At 44.8% G+C, this 27,644-nt stretch overlaps 1 protein-coding gene across 3 annotated transcripts in view; it reads left to right on the top strand.

Annotated features, from left to right (window-relative positions):
* Window positions 1-27,644, top strand: part of SCAI (suppressor of cancer cell invasion) — a 231,314-nt gene that overhangs the window by 150,942 nt on the left and 52,728 nt on the right. For all 3 annotated transcript variants that reach the window (XM_088471144.1, XM_088471145.1, XM_088471146.1), the window contains exons 6-9: window positions 5,994-6,090; window positions 6,628-6,726; window positions 10,784-10,936; window positions 11,387-11,488. In XM_088471144.1, coding sequence (XP_088327270.1) covers window positions 5,994-6,090; window positions 6,628-6,726; window positions 10,784-10,936; window positions 11,387-11,488 — 451 coding nt within the window. The remainder of the gene's footprint in view (window positions 1-5,993; window positions 6,091-6,627; window positions 6,727-10,783; window positions 10,937-11,386; window positions 11,489-27,644) is intronic.

Raw genomic sequence — 27,644 nt, 5'->3', positions numbered from 1 at the left:
TAAATATCACACCTAAGAAAGTGGACCTGGTCATGTGTAATTATTTCCCGTTACAATTTTAACTAAAGATTGGATGATGCAAGAGGTATCGTGGATGGGATGTATCGTAGTTCTTAAAATGGTGTTCCTATTTAAGATCTTATATTTGTTTAGGACGATACCTGTTCTCCTACCTAGTTCTCTACTTAACAAATTCTATGCGATTTTCGCCAAATACGTATGGAAAAATAAGTAACCACGTTTAGCACGAAAAATTATGTCTCTCCCAAAATTGGAGGGAGGGCTGGCATTTCCCGACCTGCAATATTATAAATGGGCAAGCCTCCTCTCTCAGATTGGAGAGTGGTTTGTTAGAATTAGTCCAAAGCCATGGGTTGTCCTAGAACGACATAGGTTGGCCCCGTTTCCCATAACTGATATTTTATGGGTGCCGATATCTAGTAAGCCCTATAAACGTCCCATCCCAACAGCTGTAGCTCACACTCGTAAAGCTTGGGGTCTGGCAATGTCCAAGGTGGACGATCTAGCTTTCCCTATGATTGATCTTTCTCTGGCAGGTATTGTCTGTCTCATACCTGATATTTACCTCAACGTATGGATTGAAAGGGAGTGGTCTTGTTACGGGAGATTACCGTAGATGGGAGTATTACTTCACTTATATACAGGAGAGATTCTCCATCTCAGTTAAGGATTTTTATAAATATCTTCAGCTTTGTCACTGGCTATTCAGTTGCACACCGGATACACATTTAGTATTTACGTTTCCTAGATATATTTATGTTAAATTAGTTAAAGCTGTTTTTAAGGGCGGAATATCTTGGTGGTATGCCTTATTGACTTTGCAGAGCCCAGCAAAATTCCCCTCATTAGTTCAATGGAATTTAGACCTAGCATACCAGTTCACAGAGGAGAACTGGAATCGGATATTTCGTACGTGTTTTCAACTCTCAAAATGTATCACTCATGTGGAACATTATTATAAACTTTTACATAGGTTATATCAAACCCCTGTTAAACTGCATAGAATTTGGCCATCAGTGTCAAATCTTTGTTGGCGCAATTGTGGTCAAGAGGGATCTCTGATTCACATATTCTGGTCATGCCCAGCTATATCTAGTCTTTGGTCTTTAGTATTTGGTCTTCTATCTAAGGTTTTTAACGTCACGGTGCCCCCTAATCCACATGTGGCTATTTTTCATATTTTTTTAGATACTTTTTCTAATAATGACCGCTACATTATAGGTCATATTCTTATAACTACTAAATTATTAATTGCCCATCATTGGCGTACGGGGATAGTCCTGACATTGGATACAATAGAAGCTAAGGTGCAGGCCCAATGTGAATTTGAAATTGCAGGCTGCCAATACTCCTCCTCGTCATCTAATCCCCTAATCTGTTGGTTTGAGTGGAGTGAATACTGGTCTCATAAACGTTCTTCCATCGGGTCTAGTGATTAGAACAGTTGAATACTTCTATCTGGTCTAATACATCTGCTTTTATATGTTTTATAAGTATTTTAGCAATTAAATGTCATGTTGTACATTTCCATATATACATTGCATATATATGATTAACATTATTGTATGAACGTTTTGTATTGATATTTGTACCCAAATATGTGTACTATGGGCCTGATTCAGAGCCGGACGCTATTTGCGCTCGCTCGTTCAGAAAAAAGGGGTGGCTATTCAAATGAACCGTTCGCTCTTTGCGGTCTGTTCACACCTCTAGGTCTGAACGAGCGTACAAAACATGCGGTCGTTTTTTGGAAAACTACGCCCCCTGGCCGCTCGCATCCTACGTCATGTCCGCTATTTATTAGATTAATCGAGTACATCGACCAGCGTCTGAACTGCTCGCTATTCCTGTGGTTGGTTTTTGCTACCACAATCTTGCGAGCAGTTCAGAGTATAAAATAACCCAGTGACGTGGTCAATGACGCTGCTGTATTAATTATGCACACCCATAAAACGCCCGTTTTGACCTTTAAGCATGCCTGCGTTCGGATCTCCACTCCCCGTTTTCAAGCACCTTCCCCTGTCACCACCCACATACGCCTCCTCCTGTCACTCAAAATAGCAGGCATTCGCTATTTAGTGAACAAACGATTTTCGGCCACACTGACTGGTTCTCGCATGTGTATTACGATCCGTACGCATGCGCAGTTGTGCAAACATCGCTCGGAACGAACGAGCGGCCCTGAATCAGGCCCTATATGTACTATGGGACTGATTCACAGCCGCTCGCTCTGAATCAGGGCGTGTTTTTGGTTTTTTTTTGTCTCCAGACTGCTCGCTAAGCTGTGGATGGCCACCCACAGCTTGTGCGAGCTGCCTGGAGTCCATCACGATTATCGCAACTATCGGGCTTGCAACGAGACCCTGTGGTAGGGTCTCGGTTCCCGCAAGCCCGAGTGGACTTCCTGCTCTAATAGGGAAGTCCACTACTGGCATCACTAGTGATGTCAATAGGGCCGCCCAAAAACGGCAGGCGTTCCAAAGGGAACGCCTGCGTTTGTGCAGCCGCCCCCCTCCCCCCCTACAAAACGGGGCGAGCTGTTACTCACCATCAGCAGTTCCCCCGTCTTGTAGCGAGACCCATAGCGACTGAGCTGCAGCCGCAGGACGGGTCTCGCACACACCGGAGGCGGCGCATGCGCAGTGGTAGATCATCGACCCGCTTGCGAGCGCTGTGCGCTTGCGAGCGGGTCTGAATCAGGCCCTATGTTTATTATTTCCCTGCCCGCTTCTTTGTTATTTTTCTGTACCCCTCTTTTTTTTTCCCATCTTTTTAATTAATATGTTTATATATCTAATAAAAATTATTTTGGAAACAAAAAAATGCCGCTGTATCGTAGCACTTTGTATACAGATACAGAGTCCGATGTACAATTGCCGCATATAAAATGAATCCGTGCAGTCTTGCATTGAAACTAAGACACATTTTCAGGCTAAAAAGACGTGAAAAGACACTTGGCGCAAGCCAAGTCGCAAGGGACCTGGCATGCTGATAAGGGCTGTTTGGCGTGACTGCAGCAATAGTATATAAGGACACATCTGTACCTCACTGGTTTTTCTAATTGCTTATGTTTGTATGTGGTTAACTAACCCAAAGGAGTCCGTGCCCACCCCCCCATACCTTGGGGACTTGCCTTCTAGTGACACTTCATAGTTTAAATGGATGTGGTGGTTTGTCCTGTAAAGATTTGTTGTTCACGGACATTCACTGCAGTCCGTGGCCTGGAAGCTGCTGACATTCGTTGTCAAGATAAATTACTGCAGAGGCTTTCATGGACGTGAAAATAACTCCACTCGACAGGTACAAACGCGATAGGGGAGGCTGGATATTTGTTCAGACGTTTTGCTGGCAGCTCGCTCATTCATAAACCAGTCTGAAAGGATAAGCCATCAGCAAATGTGAATATGGACAGCTCAGCCGGGGTGATATAAACCTGCAAGAGGAAAACGGAGCTTTCACTGCGGTTTGGTAGCTGTTGTTTTAGAAGCAAAAGTTGTTTATTCATTTAACATTCTTCTCATACACCAAAGCTAATTAGATAAGAACCAGCATATTATGCTTTTATATATAGAAATCTACTGTAACATGAAAATGTTGGTTTGAATGATGCACTTGGATGATGGGTAACTTATTACGCTCTGTGATAAAACCAGTCATTCCCAACCCTCTTATTTCAATGCATGTTTAACTCTTCCCAGATTTTCTATTAACCTGAAAAAAAAACAAGGGTCCATTTAGTATTCACAGAAGACAATATAATGATAATGGACAAAGAATCTGTTTTTATTTCTATACATTTAATACCTTGAATTTTGTCTGATAGGTCACATTTTGTCTGTTAGGTCACATAGAACTTTTTCATCTTCATTCTTATAATTAATAATAAGCTTAGCAGTCTATCCTATTTGAATGCATAAAGACATTCTTTTAAATTGGTTCAGTGGCGTCTGTAAATTAAGAGGGAATTACACTGAATTTAAAATTGGTGGATTTCTAATCTATATAATAATTCTCTAAGGTATGTCCTGTCTCCTATACACATGTGCAACCGGCAGCCGTGGCGCACGCCGCCCCCATCCTACAGCTCACACTGCTAAGGAAACGGGACAGGCCTAGCTGGAGAGGAGGAGAATTTGCTGGGAACAAGGGTAAATGTGTGTGTGGAGAGGGGGTGGGAGCAGGCAGGACACAACGGCGGTCATAGCGGGGGCGTGGTGGGACAGAGCGGGTTTGGGAAGACAGGACTTAGCTGGCGGCAGACCGTGGTCACCCTGCATATGCTGGGTCGCTTTATTAGTAATTAATAATTCTGCAAGGAATCACAGGGACTTATTCAGAGTTGATAAGTTATGCTCGTGACACATTGAATGGACACTCTTATTCCCACGTTTGATAATGTCTTATCCTCTAATAATAATAATATTCATGTAGTAGTAACTCAATGCACCAGATCATGTTTACATAGGGCCTGATTTAGCAGTTGCAATCCTTGATGAATGAGGCCCATAGTCAAGATGTTCAGTTGTTGTTCACACCAAACACCAGAATGGGAAAGTAATATGATCTTAGTGACTTTGACCATGGAATGATTGTTGCTGCCAGACAATGTGGTTTGAGTGTATCAGAGAATTGTGTGAAAAATAAAATAAAATAAATCCAGTGTGCAGCAATTTTGCGGATGAAAACACCATGTTAATAAAAGAGATCAGAGAAGAATGGCCTGATTGGTTCAAGCTAACTGGAAGGCAACAGTAAAGCTGTGTAACGACTGGTAAGTGCATACATACTCTACAATTGTATGCCCGATGTGGGTTGCAAGCAGAGCTATTTCAATAGAACTGCCCACTGGTGACGTCATGTTCAATGAATCCTGCAGGTGACACATAGTTTGTCAGCGGGTTGTTCCATACAGGCAGCCAGATGAAACTATATGTCTGCTAGATACATTGTCATCTACTGTGCTGCCGGGCCGATCAGATATGTCTGGGAACTACGTCATTCACAGACATATCGAGTGTACACACCCACTATTGCACTACCGATATATAGGGCCTCATTCAGAGGCGGTCGGAGGATGCAAGCGGTCGCTCAGAAACTGGGCGGCCACTTGCATCCTGACCGCCCGCCTCTGTTGCGGTCGTTAGAGCTGTGGGTGTTAACCCACAGACTAACGACCGCTCGGGTGATGGTCGCGATGGTCAGAGACCATCGCGACCATCGGGGCTTACAACGAGACCCTAGGGTAGGGTCTCACTTGTCGTAAGCCCCGGAGAGCTTCTGGCTCTGTCAGAGCCGGAAGCTCTCCACTGACATCACTAGTGATGTAAGTGGGGCCTCCCCCAAACGGCAGGCGTTCCCATGGGAACGCCTCCGTTTGGGCTGCCGGCCCGCCTTCCAAACGGGGTGAGCTATCAATCAACATCGACAGCTCGCTTCCTTTGGAAAGAGACCCGCTACGACCGGCGCTGTCAGTCGTAGAGGGTCTCACGCATGCGCACGAGGGAGCCGGCTCTAAATCTAAATTGTAGAGTAATAATAAAGCTGTGCAGTATTCGTGGGCTACATGCAAAAGCAGCCAGTATTTACCCCACATGTAAAAAAATGTATGTATTTACACCCCTTGCATTGCAATATGGTTTGTTCAGGTTCACAGTTGAGAGAGATATCTCCCTCTATTCCCAAGTCTGAATCAGGCTCTATGTGTTAACTCTTTAGCAGTTTTGGAACTATGAAGCCGTCTCCTGGTAATTGGCAGTGTTCCTTTTAAAAGAGTACTGGCTCTTTCTCGTAGAGGTAACCACATGTGTGTAATCCAGGACATGCAAGCTTTTTCCTCAGGAAAGGGGTTAATGTATGTTAAGTGACTCGTCGTCACTTTGGCGATCAGCACATCCTTTGATTTGTTTTTAACTGCTCTGACACATACTGGAGTCAAAAAACTTCTTTAGATAACTGCAATTATTGTCTCTTAGGCCGGAGTTGGTTGTGAAGAAATTGCGGTACTATGCTCGCTTCATCGTCGTCTGCCTCTTACTCAATAAAATGGATGTTGTTAAAGACCTAGTCAAGGTAATTGATGGTCTCTGTGTACTGAGCTTCAGTGATTCATGTACTGCTGTTGTGCTGTCATTCTGATATCCTTTGTGCTGCCTCCTGACATTGGAAGTTAGAGCAACGCATAGAATTCCTTCGACCTCTAAACTGCTCTATGCATGTCTGTGTAGGTATGCATTATCTATCCCTACTGCATGTTGCTATTGTTTAATGGCTTACCAAGCATTTTGCAACACCTATTAAAGCAAGGGTACACAGGCGAATGCTCTCCTGAATCCATGGGTGCAAATGTCATGCTTTTGTAGCTGCCCTATGGGACCTAATGCACATATTGTGCAGCCATGTGCAGCAGTGGTGTTTTGCAGATATCATAGAAGAGTGGTACTCTACTTGTATAGACATAGCTTAGATAAATGTTAATGGCGCACTCAGCCGAGCTGCTTTTTTTTTCCCCCCTTGGCAATACGTAGGCGATCTACAGATCATTGCTGTAAACCTAAAGCAGCCCACACATGACCTTTCATAGGTGTTATTTCCTGATCTTTTATTTAGGAGCTGTCAGACGAAATTGAAGACTACACACATCGCTTTAACACAGAGGATCAGCTGGAGTGGAACCTCGTACTTCAGGAAGTGGCTGCGTTTATAGAGGTTCCGTATTCTTCTTCTTTTTTGTTACTGTGGATCCACCAACCAGAGATCAGACCTATCTTTGTCCTGATAATCTTTCATTACTCCATGAGTACCAGACATAAACATGACTCGCATGATGCTTAGTGGCTGTTCATGACCCTTGTGTGATACTGACTGACTGAATATTGCAATGTATTAAAATTAAGATGCTTAGTTTATAGACTGGTTTCTCTCTGGACCAATCAGTGAGGCTCTTAGAGAGAACAACATTAGAGACGGACAAAGATAAGGAGGCAGAAGCTGTACCTGGGCTGCCGTGAGGGAGGCCCAGGGGCAGGATGCAGGCGGTGAGGATTGTTTCAGGAGTGAACCCCCTTTGAAAGAGGTTAAATAAAATGCAAACTACATAATCCAATTGTAAATACCCGCTGTCATGTTACATGTGAGAGACTGCAAGGATTTATTATGGGCTCTGATTCTTGAAGTGATTACATTAACCAGTTCAAATTTGGAAATCAATACAATGCACTGTTTTCTTTTGTTCTTTTAGCAAAGTAGAACAGTCTTTAGAACTAAGGGGCAAATGTACTGTATCAAACCTACTAAAGAGTGGAAAAGTACAGAAGTTGCCCATAGCAACCAATCAGCTCATATCTATCATTTTTTAGAATTGTCGATAAATAATACCTCATGGCTGATTGGTTGCTATGGTCAACTTTTTCACTCTTTAGAATATCAGACACATCTCCCCCTTTGCCTCTGGAAAGTTAAATTGGGTTCGTGTCTGGAAATGTTTATCCGTGACAGTGACCCTAGTTGTGGTTTCTAAACAGAATTCCCTGGTTTTGTTGGTAGGAGCAGTTTTCAGTATACATTCATATTCTGTATAATTTAGTGTGGCTTGGGTTAATACTGGTTCAAGTTAAAATCAAGTCCACTTAGAAAGTGCAATGCCCCATGTCTGCAGAGATTACCATGCTATAGTAAGATAACGGCACAGACCCTATTACTTCAGCTTGGTGCTGGACAAAGATATGATCATGCCCCCCCACAGCCCAGCTTGTGTAATCAGTTTCCAAAAGAAGTTTTAGGAGCACACAAAGGCAGCGGTCTCCATTAAGATTCCCTGTGGAATCTTCTTTAATCAGAAACGGAGACCACATGCAGTTTGGGGCACATGGCAGATAAGATGCTTGAAACCGTAAAAATCATTTACTTTCCCAAGAGGTTGAGATTCTTCATAATTAGAGTGTGTATCGTTCTGCTGAAAGGGATTTTCCAGCCCGCAGGACTTTGCTCCAGACCTGGATTTTCAATGTTGTTCATACACCAATTATAAAATGATGCAAGTGTCACTTGTTTGTGCACGGCGGGACACCTAGATGTGAGGATATAGAACTTGAGGTTGAAGTGTTTGTATTACTCATCAAAGCAATATATGGTGGTAAATGCAAAAGGCTGCGTGTTACATGCAGCCGCGAGATGTCAACAATTTAGCCGCTAGAATTAAAGCAGAAATTGCTTAAAAGACAATAACAGGTTGCCTTTGAAACAATTGCAACTTTAAATCTAGTGGCTAAATCGCCGACATCGCGGCTGACTCCAACTTGTAAGCTATTACATTTGGATCATCAGCGGCTTTGAACAATAGCTTTAAATTTTAAAAACGTTAAGGAAAAAAACCATTAGTGAGTAAAAAAAAAAAATAGCTAAACGTGGACAGCAGAATTTTTAGAGTTGTGAATACAGGTTGAGTCCACATATTGAAATATTCAGAGATATGGAATAATCCGAAATACGGATTTATTTTTAGCATGACTGAAATAGTGACCCCTTTGCTTTCTGATGGTTCAGTGTACACAAATTTTGTTTATGGTGCAACATTATTAAAAATATTGTATAAAATTACCTTCAGGCTGTGTGCATAAGGTGTATATGAAACATAAATTAATTTCATGTATGTACACAAACTTTGTTTGATGCACAAAATTATTAAAAATATTGTAAAAAATTACCTGCAGGCTTAGTGTATAAGGTACAGTATATAAAACATAAATGCATTATGTATTTAGATGTGGGTCCCTTTCCCAGGATATTCATTATGGTATGCAAATATTCCAAAATTACGGAAAAATCCGATTCCAAAATACCCCTGGTCCCAAGCATTTTGGATATGGGAGACTCAACCTGTATATATCTACAATTGAAATTTTTAATGTATAGAATATTTTTGATTTTTCCAGGTGTTATAATAACCCTGCTCTTGCCATTATTTTTCCTCCATTTTACTTGTAGCAAGCCTGTGCCTGGCACGTATGTAATGCTGTCCATCCATTTAACAATGCGGGGGATGACGGCACGATTACGACGCCGTCGTCTCCCGCGGGGTGATCTGCATACACTGAACGTTAAGATGTTCAGTGTATGCAGATCAATCATCCCCGAACATGGCAACCTGACGGCGGTCGTCATGTTCGGGCGATGATTGATGTTAAAAACGACCAGCGGGCGCGCACATCGCTGGTCGTTTTTAACCTTTTACTGCCCGATTTGCGGGCGATTACCAAGCAATGGAGCGATAACGACCGTCGTTATCGCTCCATCGCTAGGTATAATCGCCTAGTGGTTGGGCAACATTACTGTACTATAAAATATTGCAAGTTATAATCTTGTGTGTGCTCCGTGAGACCATATGTGAGCATCCCTCCATTCACGCACCGATCATATGCCCATTAAAAAATCCCAATGCTTATTTGCATAGCTTGTAATACCTTCCTCAAACTACATATAAAAATATATGGACTTGGTATGTGGAGAATTTATATTTTATGTTTTTTTATCTAATTTGTTGCCTTTTTTCTTTATGTTAATTAAAATACATTCAAAAGCCTTCGTTTCTCTATTATTATTTTCTAGTAAATAAATGGACCTGGCATCCGCCGGGTCACCTCTGCCGCCCCACCCCCACCGCAACTAACCCTGGCCCTGCCCCCTCTTTTCCACGTCCCTGCCCCCTCCCGACCCATTATATTTACTGCCCCAGTTCCCGTTCCTCTCCCCTACCGTTGGTGCGGCGCCCGTCAAACCTAACGTGCATGATAACCTAATTTAGGTCAGGGACCAATTTGAAAATAATAATTTATTAAGCGTTATTTATATAGCGTACAGAACCTCAGCTGTGATTTACAGAGACTATTTCAGTTATTCAATGCCTGCCCCACATAAAATCGATATGCACATAAAATCGATATGGACACGCATACCTACCAGTATGTTTTTGGACTGTGGAAGGACACTGGAGGAGACCCATGCAATCACGGGAGAACATACAAACTAAACACAGACAGTTCCTTGGTCGGAAATTGAACTAATGAATTCAGGGCTGTGAGGTAGCATTGCTAACCATACCGCCAACGGTGCTGTCCATAGCTTCCAGACGTGCATTTATATCTACTGGATAGATTTTCTGTTTTTGCTCTTGGATGAAACCCAAAGCTAATCTCTGCATATACTTCTATCACTACAAAGAGAACAGCAGATTGTCCAGGGCAAGGAAAATATATGTCACAAGTGATAATAATGCATGAATAATATTCGCAGAAGAAAGTTCGAAAGTGATATATCTAGAAATAGTAACAGGAGGCCATGTGTAAACCAGGTGGTTAGCTCATTACAGCTGAAAGTACAGTATGTATTTCAAAAGTAGTCTATAATGGCTCGTTCTTGTCTTTTTGGTTACATATTTAGGTTATGAAGAAAATATTTAGACATCTATCAAGAGATTATCCTGCCTATGCATTGCATGAAATGGTAGCTAACACAGGCTGATGAACTGTCGGAAAGTTCAGAGGTTCCCCCGTTATCCCCTCATGAGTGGGTCACCATCATGTATTTCATGCTACCGTCAGATCCTCGCTCCTGAGATTTCACACATGAATTTGTGCCCTGATTAATGAATCGGTTTTAATATTTCCTACAGACTTTGCATGGAGTAGTCAGGCATTTCAATGAGCACTGAGAGGCCTCCTACAATTGTAGATGGTTCTTTATAGTCTTCTTCTCTCTCTGGTGGCAGGCGGACCCCGTGATGGTTTTGAATGATGACAACACCATTGTAATAATTTCAAATCGTCTGGCGGATAGTACGGGACCTGTTCTGGAACAGGGCATGGTGGTGGGGCAGCTAATGCTGGCTGATGCCCTCATCATCGGCAACTGCAATAATCAGGTGAGAAAGTTCCTTCAGGGTAATGTAGACATACTCTCTGAGGAAGTGTTGCCCCCCAGTTCTCAAAGTATCAAAGTATATAATTTTTTTTGTTAGGTCAATTGTGTTTGAGTTTCAGTTATACAAATGTCTCATCTTTAGAGACTTATGTTAGTAGTACTCTACCAGTAAGCCAGGACATGTCTCTTTCTGTATTTGATAGATAACATTCAGTTATCATGGGTAGATTAGACTTCACTGTAGAAGTCAGTTGGGCAGAAATCTCTGATGGCAGAACTACCGTTAGACCCACCCTTTCTGAGACGGGGGCCTTCTGAAGATGGACCATTGCTGTTGCATGCATAGTGAAGCCCTATTTGGAATTTCCTTCTGAAAGCCCCCCATAAAAATCTTCTTTGGTTTCAGCTTTTCGTTTGATTGCTCAGCATCCTAATATATGTTCCATCCCAGGTGAAGTTCAGTGAGCTGACCATTGACATGTTCCGCATGTTACAAGCTTTGGAGAGAGAACCGATGAATCTCACCTCTCAGATGAATAAGCCGGGATTGCAGGTAATTTAGCCTGAAGCTCTTTATTCCGTGGAAGGGTAAACATGTCTCTCAGTCACATTGTGTTTTAATGTTCATATAAGTTTTGGTACTTTATCTCTCTTCACTTTATCACTCTCCAAGGCTTAGTACATCTCCCCCTAGTGTTCATTCTAGCACCCTGCACCTGTCACAATCCGTGCAGTTCCTCTTTCCTGCCTGGGGTATCGCTCTCTGCTCTGGTGCTTGTAGCACACTCAGCTGATGCAACAAACTGATGAGATACAGACCAGTGTGTGCTAGAAGCACCAGAGTAGAGAGCAACACCCCAGACAAGAAAGAAAAACTGCACCGGTTGTGACAGAGCACTACTCCCCCATAGTCTGTTATAGCCATCCTGACATGGTGATATTTGTTAGATATGTTTCCCTTTGCCATCTTACCAGATATCCACAAGGTTACCCACTTTTATGCATTGAGCAAACACCAGTTTGTAAATACATGCCATAGTCCTCAAAATTCCAGAAGGCCGGCGGTATTGGTAAATCTGGTATCCTACAAGAGCAGAAATAATGAAGTTCTGGCATGGCACTTTCAACTAGAGCTGTAGTTGAGAATGAATGAAGCAAATCAGCATATAGTATTGATCATCTGTGCTATTTCCAAACTCTGCCACATTGCTGTCCAGACCTCAGCAGATTGAAGATTTGGCAGAAGAGTACTGAGTGCCCTGGTATACAAAATAATAATTATTAATAATAATAATAAAAATAATAATTGTTTTAGTCATGTATGTATTTTCTGTAGATGGAAATATGTGCCTAAGCCTACTTACTATTTGTTTTAAACGATAACGATATCGTGACTGATCGTCCTGTACCTTCCCTGTGTGCTGGATGATCGTTATCATTCATCCAGCACACCACCAACTCACCAACTACGGGCCAGCGACCCGCGATCAACGATCGTAGGTCCCTATGTAACCTGGTCGATATCAACCAGGTTGGCCTGCCTGCACGTCCCCGCGCATCGCTGGTTGTTGGGCACCAAAAAATGAAGGCTCTTAACGATATGGTCGATATCGTTATCGTTCATATCATGCATTTTTATTGTACCTTGTGTATGCACCATTACTGTTTGAATATACATTAGGTGTTATTTCTGTAGTATTCTTCAGGGTCCATAGGGGATCCACAGGGATACCATGGGGGGTGTGTGTGTGGTCGGAGAGGTCCAGGCACCAAATAGTTAAAACTTTAGCTCCCAGGATGCACTGGTCCTCATCCACATATAACCCAGCCACAGGCAGACAGTTTATTCGTTTGGTGCCGGCAGGACCGGACGCATCTTTAGACAGGGGGACTGCTGAGGCAGCGCCAAGCTTTTATTTTTAGGAGGAGTTTTATTTTATTTACCTGAGCAAGCAGTAAGGTGTCCTAATGGATTCCTGTGGGGCTGCTCCAGCTACCTCCGCCGGCGCCGCAACACCGGTGAGGGGGCCGATGTTTACGGCGGTGACCAATGGGGCTCGGCTAGCTGCTCTACTGGGGACCCAGGACTGCAGCCGGATACACTGAGAAGTACAGGTAAGGCAATTCCCCGCTTGTGGGGAATCGCGTGTTGTGCAGTCCTTACTTTGGCGGTGGAGACCTGCTGAAGGACGCTGCACTAGACCACCGGGGCAGTTAAAAGCTGGCGTCGGGGACCATGTAGAGGCCAGCCACACCCAGCAGTTGATGCAGCAGTGGGGTGGTAGGCTTTCCCCCGGCAACCCCTCCCCAGCCCATAGTGCAATCCCTCGCAAGAGGTTTCCCGCCTCTGAGCTGCTCCTCCCCTCACTCTCCTCCCTATATGAGATGCTCGGCAGCCATTAATCAGGGCCTTTCTAAAGCTACAGGTCTCAGGAGTTTTTGGCCCAGTCTCCCAGCATACCTCTCCCCTTAGCCCGGTTATACAGCGCACAAATCCTACCTGCCCTGGGAGGCTTGAGTAGTTGATTTAGTGCCCATTCTAAGTATATTTATATGCATTGTATGTGATTTGTGCTAGCTATGCTGTGTCTTTAAACTTTCTTACTGTCAGTTATATCTATCCCTGCTGCTCTTGTTTAACCATAAATTACCAGGTGTGTAGGGGTTCAATATTACTTCACATTTACTTGTATTTGTGAAGGGTGTCACACTGCATTACTAGCTATACACTGATTGAGTGTTGCTTGCTGGTTATTACTATGTGAAAAGGCAAAGGTAAACAGGAGATTGAGACTCCTGTGCTGGTTAATCCTGTTTAGCGGGCTTGTCCCCTCAAGATTACATACAGGATGGTCTGTGTCACAAACGTGGAATTTAGGAGCTGTGTTCCCGGACTGGGCCTTGGATCTGTATTACTTGGCGCAGACGCTCGCTGGAGGAGACTTGGCTTAATGAAGTTTCTCCGCATGAGAGGGTGCAGCGAACTGACAGGAGTTTGAGGAATGCGGCAGTAACGAGGTAGCTAGGAAGCTACGTGGAGCGGCTGGATAGCCGAGGGTAGACGTTGGTAGCTGAGTGGCTACGTGGAGCGGCTGGATAGCCGTGGGTAGACGTTGGTAGCTGAGTGGCTACGTGGAGCGGCTGGATAGCCGTGGGTAGACGTTGGTAGCTGAGTGGCTACGTGGAGCGGCTGGGTAGACGTTGGTAGCTGAGTGGCTACGTGGAGCGGCTGGATAGCCGTGGGTAGACGTTGGTAGCTGAGTGGCTACGTGGAGCGGCTGGTTAGCCGTGGGTAGACGTTGGTAGCTGAGCGGCTACGTGGAGCGGCTGGTTAGCCGTGGGTAGACGTTGGTAGCTGAGTGGCTACGTGGAGCGGCTGGATAGCCGTGGGTAGACGTTGGTAGCTGAGTGGCTACGTGGAGCGGCTGGATAGCCGTGGGTAGACGTTGGTAGCTGAGCGGCTACGTGGAGCGGCTGGTTAGCCGTGGGTAGACGTTGGTAGCTGAGCGGCTGCGTGGAGCGGCTGGTTAGCCTTGGGTAGACGTTGGTAGCTGAGCGGCTACGTGGAGCGGCTGGTTAGCCGTGGGTAGACGTTGGTAGCTGAGCGGCTACGTGGAGCGGCTGGATGGCCATGGGTAGACGTTGGTAGCTGAGCGGCTACGTGGAGCGGCTGGTTAGCCGTGGGTAGACGTTGGTAGCTGAGCGGCTACGTGGAGCGGCTGGTTAGCCGTGGGTAGACGTTGGTAGCTGAGCGGCTACGTGGAGCGGCTGGTTAGCCGTGGGTAGACGTTGGTAGCTGAGTGGCTACGTGGAGCGGCTGGATAGCCGTGGGTAGACGTTGGTAGCTGAGCGGCTACGTGGAGCGGCTGGAGCGCAGTGGGAAGGCTTGCTTAGCTAAACTACGAAACTAGTTGCACTGGCAACTTGTGTGAGCATTGGGGATCCTTTTATAGTGGACACTGGGAGCTGACAGGCTGAGAGAGAAGGAGAAGGCTCCTCATTGGTGGTAGTGGGGTCACATGGACAATCCAAGATGGCCGCGCCCATGGACCGGAGGACAGCGCTTCCTGGAGGTAGTCAGCGGGGACCAGCGGTCAGCAGGAGCCGGCGTGGGAGCAGCACAGCAGCGGGACCCTCCAGAGGACAACAGCGGAGACTGCCTTGGGAGAAGAGGAAGGAGCGTACAGCGCGGGAGCCGGAAGACAGCGCGGGTCAGCGCCCGCACAGGTAAGCGACGGGGTCTGATTCTGGGGTCTCCAGGCCGTCGTGTGACAGTACCCCCTTCTTCAAGAGTGGCCACCGGACACTTCCTTGGTTTATGAGGAAATTTCACATGGAACGCTTTGACCAGACGGGGTGCATGGATATCGGAGGCATTTATCCAGATTCGTTCCTCCGGACCACAATTCTTCCAGTCGATGAGGTATTGAAGACGGTTGTATTGACAACGGGAATCTAAGATTCTGTCAACTTCGAACTCCTCTCCCTGCTGTGTTTGAACACTAGAAGCTTTAGGCAGGACCTTCTGAAATCGGTTTAAGACTAGTGGTTTTAAAAGAGAAATATGGAAAGAACTTGGAATGCGAAGAAATGGAGGAAGCTTTAACTTGTAAGCCACAGGATTCAAGACTTTCATGATTGGGAATGGACCAATGAATCGCGGAGCAAATTTCATCGAGGGTACTCGGAGTCTTAGGTTTCGGGTAGAGAGCCAGACCATATCCCCAGGTCGGAAATTTGAAACCGCTCGTCTTTGGCGGTCAGCAAATCTCTTGTACCGGGCTGACGTTCTAGTCAGAGAGGAACGAACTTTTTCCCAGATGTTGGAGAACCGTTGAAGGGACATTTTGGCCGCAGGCACATCTAATGTGGGAAGAAGAGGGAAATCTGGCACTCGAGGATGTTGACCAAAAACTGTAAAAAAAGGAGTTGAGCTGGTGGACGTTCAATCCAGTCATCTTGGGAGGAGGAGACAAAAGTGCGCAGGAACTGTTCCAGGTCTTGATTGACCCTTTCGGTCTGACCGTTGGTCTGGGGATGATAAGCGGTAGAAAATTTGAGTTTTACCTGAAGGGCTGAGCAGAGTGACCTCCAGAACTTCGCTACGAACTGTACTCCCCTGTCGGAGATGATCTCCTGAGGAAGGCCGTGGAGCTTGAAGATCTCTTTTATAAAGCTCTGGGCGAGTAGAGGTGCAGACGGAAGCCCAGTAAGTGGTACGAAATGAGCCATTTTAGAAAAACGATCCACGATAACCCAAATTGTGTTGTGGCCCCGAGATGGAGGAAGATCAGAGATGAAATCCATAGATAGGTGAGTCCATGGCTTAGATGGAATTGCAAGAGGTTCGAGTTGACCGTGTGGAACCCGCCGAGGTATCTTGTGTTGGGCACATTTGATGCATGAAGACACATAAGACCTGACGTCCTTTTTCATCGAAGACCACCAATAGGACCGCTGGATAAATTCTAGGGTTTTATCCATACCCAGGTGACCAGAGAACCGGGAAGCATGAGCCCAATGCAGTAACCTCTTGCGGAGTTCCGGAGCGACAAAAGTCTTCCCAACCGGGGGTATAGAAGATAATTGGGTAGAGGCGAAGAAAGCTGAATTCAAGATTGGTTGGGGCTGTTCCATGGGTAGATCAGGGTTGCTCGTCATGGAACGGGAGAGTGCGTCGGCTTTGAGGTTTTGTGAACCGGGGCGATAGGAGACTTTGAAGTTAAATCTGGAGAAAAACATTGCCCACCGGGCTTGACGAGGGTTCAAGCAATTTGCAGATTTAAGATAAAGGAGGTTCTTATGGTCAGTAAAAATGGTAATGGGGTAATGAGCTCCTTCTAGAAGATATCGCCATTCTTCGAGGGCTAGTTTCATGGCGAGTAACTCTTGATCTCCAATGGTGTAGTTCTTCTCTGCAGGCAAAAACTTCTGGGAAAAGAAACCACAGGGATGAAGTTTTTCATCTTTAAATTGCTGGGAGAGCACTGCACCGACACCTTCAGAGGATGCGTCCACCTCCAGGATAAAGGGCCGGGTGGAGTCTGGTTGCTTTAAGATGGGAGCGGAGATGAAGGCTTGCTTAAGAAGTTGAAATGCAGAGGTAGCTTCGACGGGCCATATAGTTGGATCTGCTCCCTTGCGAGTGAGGGCTGTAATCGGAGCTACCAGAGTCGAGAAACCTTTTATAAACTTGCGATAGTAATTGGCAAATCCTAGGAATCTTTGTATGGATTTTAAGGAAGAAGGAAGAGACCAATCAAGAATGGCTTGTAGTTTTGACGAATCCATTTGAAGGCCTGTTCCGGAGATAATGTATCCCAGGAATGGTACACTTGAGACCTCAAACAGACACTTCTCTAATTTGCAAAACAGTTGATTGGACCGCAACCTCAGAAGGACTTGTTTGACCTGGTCTCGATGAGTTTGGAGATCTTGAGAAAAAATCAAAATGTCGTCTAAGTAAACGACCACACACTTGTACAAGAGGTCCCGGAAGATTTCATTGACGAAAAACTGGAAGACGGCCGGAGCATTACAGAGGCCGAAGGGCATAACGAGATACTCGTAGTGCCCATCCCTGGTGTTGAAGGCCGTTTTCCATTCATCGCCTGGACGGATACAAATTAAATTATAGGCTCCTCTTAGGTCGAGTTTGGAAAAAACTGTGGCTCCCTTGACTCTATCAAATAACTCTGTAATGAGAGGAAGAGGGTAGCGTTTCTTAATAGTTATTTCATTAAGACCCCGGTAGTCAATACACGGGCGCAAGCCACCATCTTTCTTTTTTACGAAGAAAAATCCAGCCCCTGCTGGAGACGTGGAAGGTCGAATGAAGCCTTTATTTAAGTTTTCCGTAATGTACTCCGACATGGCCTGAGTCTCAGGGAGAGATAGAGGATAGGTTCGGCCTATAGGAGGATTCTTCCCGGGAATCAGATCTATGGGACAGTCCCAATCACGATGGGGAGGTAACAGGTCTACGCTCTGTTTGCTAAAGACGTCCTGAAACCCATCGTAGGCTTTGGGCAGGTCTGTAGAATCCCGTACAACGGAAGATCTGATAGGTATTACCCGCTGAAGGCAACCTTTGAAGCAGTTGGAACCCCAGGAGATTATTTGCATGGTGGTCCAATCGATTTGAGGTGAATGTCTCTGTAGCCAGGGTAATCCGAGGACTAAAGAATGAGAGGCTTTGGGAATCACTAGGAAGGATAGTTGTTCGGAATGGAGCACCCCAATGGTAAGTTTAAGTGGTGTTGTACGATGGGTGATGGTTCCACTAGAAATGTGACTACCATTGATGGCGGTTAAAGTGATGACTCGAGGCAACGCTTCCATGGGGATTTGATGCTTCTGGACAAATTCAGTAGTGACAAAGTTCTCTGCCGCTCCGGAATCCAGGAGAGCTAATACAGCTTTGGAACCTCGAGGACACTTTAAATGAGCCTGGATGGTGGAATCAGACTTCCTTTGTGATTCAATGGCAACTCCTAACTTAACCTCTCTTTCATAAGTTAGGAGGAGGCGTTTCCCGGACAAATGGGACAAGTTTTAACTAAATGTTGAGGAGATCCGCAGTACATACAGAGGTTCTGCCTCTGCCTTTTATGCCGCTCCTCAGCCGATAAATGAGAGCGGTTGACCTGCATGGGTTCTTCGCCCAGAGGAGGAGAGGGTAAGCGGGAAACTGGACGTGGCCTTCCACGATCAAATCTGCCTCTTTCCAAGGCACGCTCCCTGTGACGGAGATCCACCTTGTTGCAGAGAGAGATTAACCCATCCAAACTGGTTGGAAGGTCACGGGAGGCTAGGTCGTCTTTGAGCCTTTCAGAAAGGCCACTCCAGAAGGCAGCGATGAGGGCATCCTCGTTCCAATTGAGTTCTGAAGCCAGAGTCTGGAACTGGACTACGTATTGGCCGACGGTCCTGCTGCCCTGACGGAGGCGTAGAATATCAGCTGATGCGGAAGTGGTTCTTCCAGGTTCATCAAAGATTTTGCGAAATGTAGCAACAAATTCGGGGTAGTTGGAGAGCAGGGGATCCGACTTCTCCCAAAGGGGCGAGACCCAATCGAGTGCTTGGCCAGAGAGTAGAGAGATGATATATGCCACCCTGGTTCTGGCCATCGGAAAGTTGGCGGATTGTAGCTCGAATTGGATTTCGCATTAGTTTAAAAAACCCCTGCATAATTTGGGGTTGCCATCGAACTTGCTCGGAGGGGAGAGCTGAAGACTAGCAGGAGGTAGAACCGGAGGAGCAGGTGACACCACAGGAGGAGAGGCGGCTTGGGAGCCAGCGGGAGCGGGATGAGCCAGTAAGGACTGAATGTTGTCCAGGCGTGACGACATATCTTGGATAAATTGGATCAGCTGAGCCTGAGAGGTCTCCTGTCTTTCCAGACGGGATAGTACATCATGCGAGGCTTCTATCCCAGATCCTTGACCACTTGCCGAGTCCATCTGGCCAGTGCAAACTGTCACAAACGTGGAATTTAGGAGCTGTGTTCCCGGACTGGGCCTTGGATCTGTATTACTTGGCGCAGACGCTCGCTGGAGGAGACTTGGCTTAATGAAGTTTCTCCGCATGAGAGGGTGCAGCGAACTGACAGGAGTTTGAGGAATGCGGCAGTAACGAGGTAGCTAGGAAGCACGTGGAGCGGCTGGATAGCCGAAGGTAGACGTTGGTAGCTGAGTGGCTACGTGGAGCGGCTGGATAGCCGTGGGTAGACGTTGGTAGCTGAGTGGCTACGTGGAGCGGCTGGATAGCCGTGGGTAGACGTTGATAGCTGAGCAGCTACGTGGAGCGGCTGGAGCGCAGTGGGAAGGCTTGCTTAGCTAAACTAAGAAACTAGTTGCACTGGCAACTTGTGTGAGCATTGGGGATCCTTTTATAGTGGACACTGGGAGCTGACAGGCTGAGAGAGAAGGAGAAGGCTCCTCATTGGTGGTAGTGGGGTCACATGGGCAATCCAAGATGGCCGCGCCCATGGACCGGAGGACAGCGCTTCCTGGAGGTAGTCAGCGGGGACCAGCAGTCAGCAGGAGCCGGCGTGGGAGCAGCACAGCAGCGGGACCCTCCAGAGGACAACAGCGGAGACTGCCTTGGGAGAAGAGGAAGGAGCGTACAGCGCGGGAGCCGGAAGACAGCGCGGGTCAGCGCCCGCACAGGTAAGCGACGGGGTCTGATTCTGGGGTCTCCAGGCCGGCGTGTGACAGTCTGTATGCTAATTGTTATGTACCACCTCTCCAGTCCACCTTACCAGCACCTGTTCAGGAGCTACCGCGGGTGTCCTCCTTGTCTCAGGATATGTTGCAGTTAGTGGCCGCTTATCAGCCTCCACGCTGCCTCCCACTAAACCGTTAGCCACCAAGGCACATAAGCGGACTGTATCATCCTCTGAGTCCACCCAGCTTTCGGATTCTGACGCATCATCTGAGGAGGCAGATGATGCAGAAGGCCCTCCGAGTCGCACTTGGGCGAGGAGCACCATCATTCAATAGTGGATGTCCCTTCTTTAGTGAGGGCGGTTAAATAGAGGATGATGAACCAGCCCCTAAGCCTACAACCCCGATATTTAAATGTCAAAAGGTGGTTAAGGATGCATTAATTCAATCAGAACAGCTCACTGAGCTCATGGAAGAAGCTTGGGGTACTCCTGGCAAACGGTTCCAGGACCAAAAAAGTCTAGCCTCTGTTTACCCTTTCCCTACTAAGGAGTGTACTAAGTGGGAAGTGCCTCCCACTGTTGATTCGCATGTGGCACGCTTAGTCAAAAACTCTACGCTGCATTTACCGTTTACATCCTCTCTTAAGGATGCCACAGATAGAAAACTAGCGACTTGTCTCAAGACAGTCTACTCGCTTTCTGGCACTATCACTAGGCCGGCTATGGCTGCGGCCTGGGTGGCTAAGGCTATCGAAGGATGGGCAGAGGTACTAGAAGAGAGCCTGCCATCAGACTCTACCAGGAAACAACTGGCATACATCTCCCATATTCGTGTAAGCCTGCCTCAGCCCACATCTATTGTCCTTGGTTCTCTGGACTTTACAGGCTCCTCCATTTGAACCTCTGAACTCAGTAGACCTCAAGTGGCTGACAGCGAAGATGCTCTTTCTCCTCGCTATCTCCTCTGCCCGCAGAGTATCTGATTTGTCAGTGCTCTCCTGTCGCTCCCCACTTTTGATCTTTCATCCGGACAGAGCTGTCCTCCATACCAGGGCTGGGTTCCTCCCTAAAGTGGTATCCCGGTTCCATTTGAATGAAGAGATTGTAGTTCCGGCCTTCCAGTCCTTGGATCTTTCTGTAGGTGAAGCATCCTTGGATGCGGTTCATGCTTTTCGGATCTACGTGGATCGTACTAATTTCTTTAGGTAATAAGATTCTCTTTTTGTATTGTTTGTTAGTTGGCCAGCCTTGCTTGTGAAAGCCAAACAGACTGTGATAAGGGGGGAGGGATAGTGCTAATGACAAAGAAACAGTACATAAATGAAGCTGAAAGGTTATTGAGCGATACAGACACTTATGAGAAATTAAAACAAGACCCTACTACTAGTTTTCAAAAAGAACTCCAAAAACTACTTAATGAGGGAAGGACAAAGAGGATTTTGAATAAGAGGGAGCATGAATTTTTTAACAATCCACATCCAATAGTACCTGTCTTCTACTTCCTCCCCAAAATTCACAAGAATTTAGAAAATCCACCTGGGAGACCAGTTGCATCAGGAGTAGGCTTTTTAACATCAAATTTGTCAGAGTATATTAATTACTTTCTAAAGCCAGTAGTCAAACAACAGAAATCATATGTCCGTGATACCACGCAAGTATTAAATGTATTAGGAAAAATCAAATGGGAAGAAAATTTGTGGATAGCTAAAAGCGATGTCACTTCGCTATATACAATAATTGACCATGAGCAGGGAATAGAGAGTTGTAGACATTTCCTAATAGAGGATGACACTCTAGAAACAGCACAAATTGAGTTTACTATAAAGGGTATGAAACATATTTTGACACATAATTATATGTGGTTTGAAGATACATTTTATCTACAGCGGAAGGGGACGGCTATGGGGACCAAGTTTGCTCCGAGCTATGCAAATTTATTTATGAGCGCATGGGAGTCGAATACCATGTGGACGAATGAAGAACTCTGAGCAAACTTGGTCCTGTGGATCAGATTTATAGATTCATCTGGAGGGGCAGTGAAGAGGATTTGAAGTCATTTATAGAGTATATTAAGAGAAACGAGTCAAATCTGGTATTCTCCACCAATTATAGTAGAGATCATGCAGAGTTTCTCGATTTGGACATAGAGATAAAAGACAAACAGATTCAAACAAAAACTCATTACAAGACTGTCGATGTGAACAGCTACTGTATATATTAGCAAATAGCCACCATCATCCGAATTGGTTAACCAATATCCCACAAGGCCAGTTCACTAGGCTAAGACGAAATTGTTCAGAGATTAAGGATTATATAGAACAGGGAGAAGCACTGAAACAGACATTCAAAGAAAAAGTATATGATACAGATAGAGTAGAGGAGACATTTCAGAGAGGTAAAGAAATGGATAGAAAACAGTTACTAGAATACAGGCAAAAGAAATCAGAAGAATCAAACAAACAAAACAAGATATACTTTGTGACTGAATACACTGGGGCAGCTAAAAAAATCAGAAACTCATTAAATAAAAATTGGCATATTCTACAAATGGACCAACAGTTACAAGATATCCTACCAGATAAACCAGATGTGGTATTTAGGAAAGCACCAGATATCAAGAAAAAATTAGTGACAAACCATTTTAAAGAAAATACAATAGCAACACAAAGAATCATAACAAATAGAAGTAGAAAAGTTTTTTTCTGGTGTGGGAAATGCATTAATTGTAGAAACACAGGCAAAAATACTACTAAACCGGCCATAGAGTTTCAGTCTAACCAAACAGGACAAAAATATCACATAAAACAGGAATTTACGTGTGACTCCAAAAATGTAATTTATCTTTTGGAGGGTAGCTGTCAACTACAATATGTAGGCAGAACAGTGCGACCCTTTAGAATAAGAGTAGGAGAGCATATCAGAAACATAAAAAGAGGATTTGAACAACATAGTGTTTCTAACCATTATAAAGAGGTACACAACAGCGATCCAAGATGTTTAAAATTTCTAGCTGTAGAACAACTAGTCCCTAATTGGATAGGAGGAAATTTTAATGCATGGGTGGATAAAAATGAGAGTAAATGGATCTTCAATCTAAAAACTTTACAACCAAGAGGCTTGAATATAGATCCATAAGGCCATCTCCTCTAACATACATATAGACACATATGTATGGATGTATACATATGTGTATGTATATATACATGTATGTTTATGTATAGTTATATACAGGCGTGACCAATTTTACGTTCATGGGTGTTAATATGTGTCTGCATTTTCCATCTATTTTATTTATTCATATATAGGCATATATTGTTTATGGTAATGAGATAATACTCAACAATTTTGAATATGGAGAATGTATAATTTAACAATATACCTTGATGTGGAAAGTTAGTAGGATAAAAACCTGGATATGAATAATGGATATATGAATAATGAATAATTATTTAATAAGATGATAATACAAGAGTATTCATGTAGTGTATGGAAGTGAGATTTAAAGCGCACATGAGTTACAGTCTGGTTAATACCCTTGAAAAAGTCCCGCAAACGGGGTGAAACGCGTTGGGACTATTGGACAATATTACACCCCTTTTATTTAACATATTGTGCTTTCGATGTTTATATATTCTATCAGTTGAATAAATCCATTTGATATTATACATCAATAGGCTCATAGAATAAGCGCATACACATACTGAGGTCCACTTACTCCCACTCACTCTACAGCTGAATTGGACAGAGGAGGAGACAGCAGAGAAGGAGTTAATGGGTGAGTATGTCCCTATCACCTTCCTGCATTCATAGTGTAAAATAAGAAAGTGATACTGTCCTTATCCTTGTTACTGAAGGTGCTGTTATATGGAGTGGATTTTTGGAGGAGTGTGATGAGGTGGATCCGGTGGTTACATATATAAATGAACTTAATGGTGTACACATCACGTTTTTTTCTGTGGATACCATAAAGACATTGGATTAAGAACAGAGACATTGGGCCAAATGTAATAGGGTGAGAGTTTAGAAAAGTGAGAGTTTCTGACACTTTTTAAACTTTGTCAATGTAATGGAGTCCAAAAACAAAGTAACAGAGCGAACTTGCATGTTTTTTTAGACTTCGAAAACTCTCACAATTTAAAATCTCATTCAGATGTTTTCCCATTTTGAAGATAAAACTCAACCAATGTGAGAGTTTACTGCTAAACTTTCACATTTTCTAAACTCTCACCCTATTACATTTGGCCCATAGTGTATGTTGGACTATCAGCAACAGAGACATTTGATATATTGCTTGTACGAGACTGAGATTAACCTAAGGATCTTTAAGACCTCAAATTGCTCAAAGACACTATATAGTACCTGACAGTCATTAGTGAATTGTATACAACAGTCAATAAATTGAATCTAGATGAGCGCCACATGTGTATTTATATTGATTCAAACAGACTCTGGCTTGATGACTCCGCATGACAATCTCTCAGGCCTACACGCAAGCTAATCTTCCTGTTCCAAACAGGGTTACAGCACCTTCTACTCGGTCTGTGGGACCCTCATGGGCGGTTAGACTTGACACTTCTGCTGAACAATTGTGCAAAGCGGACACGTGGTCTTCCGTCCACACCTTTCTCAGGTTCTATGCCTTTGATACCTTTTCCTCTCATGATGCTTCCTCTGGGCGTCGGATTCTCCTTTCTTCTCAGGAGCGTCCGCACCCTTAGGGGAAACTGCTATGGGACATCCCCATGGTATCCCTGTGGATCCCCTATGGACCCTGAAGAAGAAATTAATAGGTATTGTAGACTTACCTTTGTTAACTCTATTTCTTCGAAGTCCATAGGACCCACAGGGAGCCCACCCTGACGCACCTGGCTTCAATGGGTATTTTTTCTCTTGATCACTGATTCCTTCATCTTTTGGGAGAGTGTTTCTTGAGTAAACGGTTCTTCCTTCTCCTCTTTCCTGCTCTTGCCTTGGGCTTGTTTACAACAATGTCTGCCTGTGGCTGGGGGCGGGATATATGTGGAGTGGCTGGGAGTTAACGCTTTAACTGTTTGGTGCTCGCATCTCTGACCACTCACCCCCCATGGCATTCCTGTGGATCCTATGGACTTCAAAGAAATAGAGTTAACAAAGGTAAGTCTACCATAACTTTTAATTTCTTCCACAGTTCATGTTTTCTTATTTTACATTTGCTGCAAAACAGTAGTTAGCTGTTTTATCACTATCAATAATACTGTGTTTAATCTATAACTTCTGCTGGGCATACACTGTGAGATAAAATGTCTGGCAGAGTCTGACAGACAATTTATTCGCAATCTGAAACCCATCACACACAGTGGCCATATACTGTGAGATGTGTCACAGTGTATGGCCACGATATCTGGGTTCCTTCCCTCCGGAGGAAACATTTGCCCGTTACTCCCCTGTGAAGGAACAGGGGGAATCTCGGGAGGGCGGTCGAGTCAGTGCACACACTCTCAGGTGCGGCCAGCCAAATTATAGGATCTATTGGAAATTCTGGACAATTTTGCATGTTCGACAGACCGATAACTCATACTTGCCGACTTTTTTAATCTCCTTTCCGAGAGAAGCCTTTAGAGGAAACGAATCTGGCCACTTTGGGGAGCGGGGACGGGTTCTTATGTCATTAGGCCCCCCCTTTACGGCAAACTGCCACGAATTGCGGGACCACATGGAGGAGGTGGGGCTTAATGACGTGTTTTTGCGTCTTTCAGCTCCGCCCCTTCATACAGAGCCACGATGGCCACTAATTATCTCCCTATCCTGCCCACTTCACTAGGCAGTGGGCAGGATGTGGGAGTTCCGGACACACTTCCGGGGGTGCGGGGGCTACCCGAAAATTCGCGAGTCTCCGCAACTACCGGGACAGTAGGTAAGTATGCGTTAATTACTGATTGGTTCGCGGCAATACAGTGTTCAATTATAATTGCAAAATGTAGGCCCAGCATTAGATAGTCTGTGTCAGGAGACGTTAGCGATTATAGAAAGATAATATCAGCTGAGATCAATATCCATGGCTAGAGTCTTGCAGAGACACAATCAGTGAGTTGGCCACCAACAGGTGACCAGGAATGTAAGCTGGTTATATTAATTTGTTTTTTTATTAATTATTTAACTTACAGCCGTTTTGAAGATAATTACATCCACAGCAGGGAGTTTGCTGTCTGGTCTGGCCAAAAAGGCATTACTGAGTAAGATAATATGTTCTGGCAGCAATCCCCAGGGAATGTTATCACTCGTGGCAGAGCCTGAATTTTAGAGTAAAGGTTCCTGTGTTTTCCTTGCATTGCGCAAGAGAGAGGTGTGTGGGCAGAGAAGCTGCAGAAGGCTGCATACACACACAGGGAAGAGGTTGGGAATATGTAGGCAGCAAGGAGGAGGATAACTATGGTATAATGAATGTACAGGTGTTCAGGGTAGTGCAGCCTGGCCAATATATTGTCTTAAAGAGAAGATAGACATGATCTGTAATTTATATAAATAACACAGCATAGCACATTATCCTTCTGAGTGGTACGGGTAGATAAATGAAGAAACCAAATGCTTAATAGTGCAAAAAGTATTTGATTTTGTAATGATGAGAGGCTAGTGAATTGCCCCTTTGCAGCATGTTTGCTTGGCAGTTAGCCATGGCTACTTGTTCTGGAGATCTATGTATCTACTGGTTAGGAATGGGTTTGGTATAAAAGATCTACAGTAAAAATATATACAATGTTTAGACACCACATGGTAGACAGTGAATAGATAGACATGGACAAAAGGTCGACATGGATGAAGATAGACCGGAACAAAAGGTCGACATTGAAATGGTTGACACATTTTTGTTTTCTAACCCTAATCTTTACCCTAATGCTCCCCTTGGCCCTAAGCCTCCCTCCTAGTGTCTCAAAAAATGTGTAGGTGGAATGGCGCTAGATACACATTACAACATTGAAACAATGTAATCATAAATCATTTTATAAAATGCAAAAATTCAATATTGATAGTACTGATACAGCAAGAAATGATGTAGCATTAAAACATGTACAAGTAAAAAAGTATCTCTGCGACAATAAATGGATGAATAAATAAAGGAAAGTAATAGTAGCTGTCAGTTAATCTGAGTGGTAAATGAACCGCTCTCAACAATAGTGGCTCATGCTCATCCCCTCGGTCGTGATGTAGGATTAGTCCAGAAATGGATGCGATGACAGCCTGGAGATGGAAACAGGCTGGTTCCCGGCTGGAGGTGCTGAGGGCTAGATGGAAGTGCGGATGCACATGCAGGAGCACTGGAGCTGTAGATTTAACGGTCCAAAGGCACAGCAGCGTGTACTCGCCGGCGGAATGCAGCCGGACTCAGCAGTGAGAAGACTCTCTCCGGTGGTGGACGGCCGGACTCCCAATAGTCTGTGACTCTCACCAGAGAGATGTGAGCAGCGTGTGAGTGGCTCACAGTGCTCGGCCGCAACTGGTATTCCAGTCCTGTGATGGCTCAAACAGGACTCAAGGTGGAGAGAAATCCGGGCTGTGTGTCAAA

Source organism: Taudactylus pleione, unplaced genomic scaffold (genome assembly GCF_031769625.1).
Source record: "Taudactylus pleione unplaced genomic scaffold, aTauple2 ptg000110l, whole genome shotgun sequence".
NCBI lineage: Eukaryota > Metazoa > Chordata > Amphibia > Anura > Myobatrachidae > Taudactylus > Taudactylus pleione.
The sequence above is the reverse complement of the archived record's forward strand: the minus strand, read 5'-3'. Positions and strand labels throughout refer to the sequence as shown.